Source organism: Bidens hawaiensis, unplaced genomic scaffold, assembly GCF_021521415.1.
Source record: "Bidens hawaiensis isolate Kalapana, Puna unplaced genomic scaffold, B.hawaiensis_p1.1 tig00006607_1, whole genome shotgun sequence".
NCBI classification, from domain to species: domain Eukaryota; kingdom Viridiplantae; phylum Streptophyta; class Magnoliopsida; order Asterales; family Asteraceae; genus Bidens; species Bidens hawaiensis.
Genome location: NW_027491446.1, coordinates 662599 through 665315, shown reverse-complemented (window position 1 = coordinate 665315; position 2717 = coordinate 662599). Strand labels below are relative to the sequence as shown.

Sequence of the window (2717 nt, the reverse complement as noted above, 5' to 3'; positions counted from 1 at the left end):
CGGAATATTTGAATCGCGTTACCGGAAAAACGAAATAGGGAAAATCTCCATTGTATCTTCGATTTTGATATAGAACCTAAAGAGATTATAAGAAAATCATATAATAATTAATATAAACACAAACAAAAACGGAAAACAAAAACAATTGTAAATGAAATAAGGAATAATATGATAATCGTACATTAGAGTAGCAGATAAAACTTTTCCGGAAAACCGTAATAACATTAAAATATCAATTCAATCGTGGATTTTGATATACAACCTAAAGAGATTATTACAAAATCAAATAACAATTAAAATAAATATAAAACCTTATCGGAAAACTTTACCGGAAAAAGATACAACCTTGCCGGAAAATCATATAACATTGTTGGCCATTAGAGTATAATATATAACCTTATCGGAAAACGATTAATCCCGATCTACATTACCAAAATATTGAAGATGGTGGAGTTAGTAAGCCGAGAGAGAGAGAGATTAAAATGATTAAGGTAGGATAATCTTAAGGTTTAAATATAGTGTAGAGATGATTTGGCAATAATAGGAAATGTGACGTGACAACATTATATACAATATGAGAAGGGAAACTTGGTGAGTTGGATGCATAGGTGGATATGTTGGTAGAAGGACATGTGAAGGAATTGTATTGATTTAATAAATTAGTAAGATTTTAGTCAAGCTATTGTAATTCAGTTATCTTTTATATTTTTTTTAAGAAAGTACTTTTATCATTTATAACAATGCCAACTACTATAATAAAATGATATTTAGTCAGGCAATAAGTTGCGTCGTGACTTCATAAGAAAACCGGTCTTACTAAACCAAAACTTTGGGTCTTAGTAGCCGAATGCATAATCCGCTAAGCTATATTTAGAAACTTCACAGACTTTGAGGCTAAGAAGTCAAATGTATTGAAATCAAAACAGTTTTATTATATTTAGCTACTTTGGATTCTTCGACATCGACGCGGCCTAGCTAACCCGCAACGTGTAATTATTTTAAAATATTTTTATATAAATACTTTTATAATATTAGCAAAAGCATAAGAAAAAGGCGGCTGATAACTGTGACTGACAACCACTTTCCTCCACCACCGTATATAAACCCACCAACCCTCCGTTAACGCCACCAATCAACCACCAGCCATGCCTCCAACACCAGACTTCAACTTCGACAGCACCAACTCTTCCCCTTACGCCACCGCACCTTCAACCCCTAAATTATTATTACTCCCCAAAGAAGACATTATTCATGATATGGATTTTGCTTTTGATTTCAGCGGCCACTTAAACCCACCGTCAGTTTCCGACGCCGACGACTTATTCCACGGCGGAAGACCCACTACTAACTCCACCGCCGTCAAAGTTAGCTCCGGTACTGAGAAATAACACAATAAATTTAAAATCTAACTTCTCAGAGGCATTACGTCCAACACCTAACGTGGAAACCCAAAACCCGCCTCCACAAACTCAAATTCAAACGCAAAACCAATCGTCTGTATTGGGTTTCACGTGGTACAATAAATGGAACCTGAAGAACCTGTTGTTGTTCAGGAGCACGTCGGAGGGAAGTGCGGCGAAGATAACGAAAGAAGATTTAAAAGCTTCGAGCTTTAGAAGCTGTGATGGTGGTTCAGTGAGGAGGAGGATGAAGAGGAAGATGTCGGCCCATGAAATGCATTACACGGCCAACAGGGCGGTGGCGGAAGAGAGGCGACGGAAGACTTCCTTGCCCTACAAGTCAGGGTTGCTCGGTTGCTTGGGGTTCAGTCATGATCTTCGTGAAGTTTCTCGGAGAAGATGAATGAATTTTCAAGTTCTTTTGAAATCAAAGCATTAAAATCAGTATATGACGGTTTACATCCTGCCTTAACTTATTCGTTAGTATTTTTTTTCTTTTAGTGTAATTAGTGAATTGTTTAGTTATGTAATTTTTCAAAGATTGTTTTTGACTTCTGATTATTGTTTGTTTTGTAGAGTTTAATAAAAGTCTTTGTTCGTGCAACATATATTTTATTTTCCTAACTAAAAGTTTAAGAAATATAGGACTTTGTCATTTTAATAATGATAACTTAACTCCGAATTTAAGAAAAGTAAAATAGCTTGACGTACTGAAGAAACACTAAGTGAACCCTGGACAGATTATAGATAATCTGGGGGTTAAGTAATGTTTCCCACGGATGAGATCTAGCTGAGAAGGCTGTTCTTCAGGAGACCTGCAAAACAAACACCGTAAGCTCGTCACTGAGAAGGGGGGGGGGGGTTCCTCCTTGTGACCACCCTCCGGCGTGAGAATCAGACTAGATTGCTCTGAATATAAGTGTATATTAAGAGATTGCTAGATAACTGGATAGCAGATGATCTTACCATTCCAAGATGTTGGAGTATTTATAGCCGAAGGTAGGTTTCCTAGAAGGTACAGCCGGCTGAATAGTATTCCTGTTCTACCAACAGTGGATTATGCACAGGCCATACTGGTTGGTGGATAGGTTACGGCCAACAGTAACAAAGTCGGCTGCACTATTCCACCAACTGTAGATTATGCACGTCCCACCTACTGTGGATTATACGCAGGCCATGCTGGTTGGTGAATAGGTTACGGCCAACAGTAACACTATTCTACCAACTGTAGGCTACGCACGCTCCTCAGTAAGAGTTGGTGAGTAGGCAGCGGCTAATAGTGACAAACAGTACTAGAGGGTGCTCCTCCTCGTACTG

The 2717-nt window shown here is 38.0% G+C and overlaps 1 protein-coding gene across 1 annotated transcript; it reads left to right on the top strand.

The window, feature by feature from the left end:
* The first annotated feature begins 1145 nt into the window (after positions 1-1145).
* On the top strand, positions 1146-1803 carry LOC143633045 (uncharacterized). The gene is made up of 2 exons (XM_077101418.1): positions 1146-1374; positions 1418-1803. The coding sequence occupies exons 1-2, from the start codon at positions 1146-1148 to the stop codon at positions 1801-1803; spliced, it is 615 nt and encodes a 204-aa protein (XP_076957533.1).
* The last annotated feature ends 914 nt before the right edge of the window (positions 1804-2717 follow it).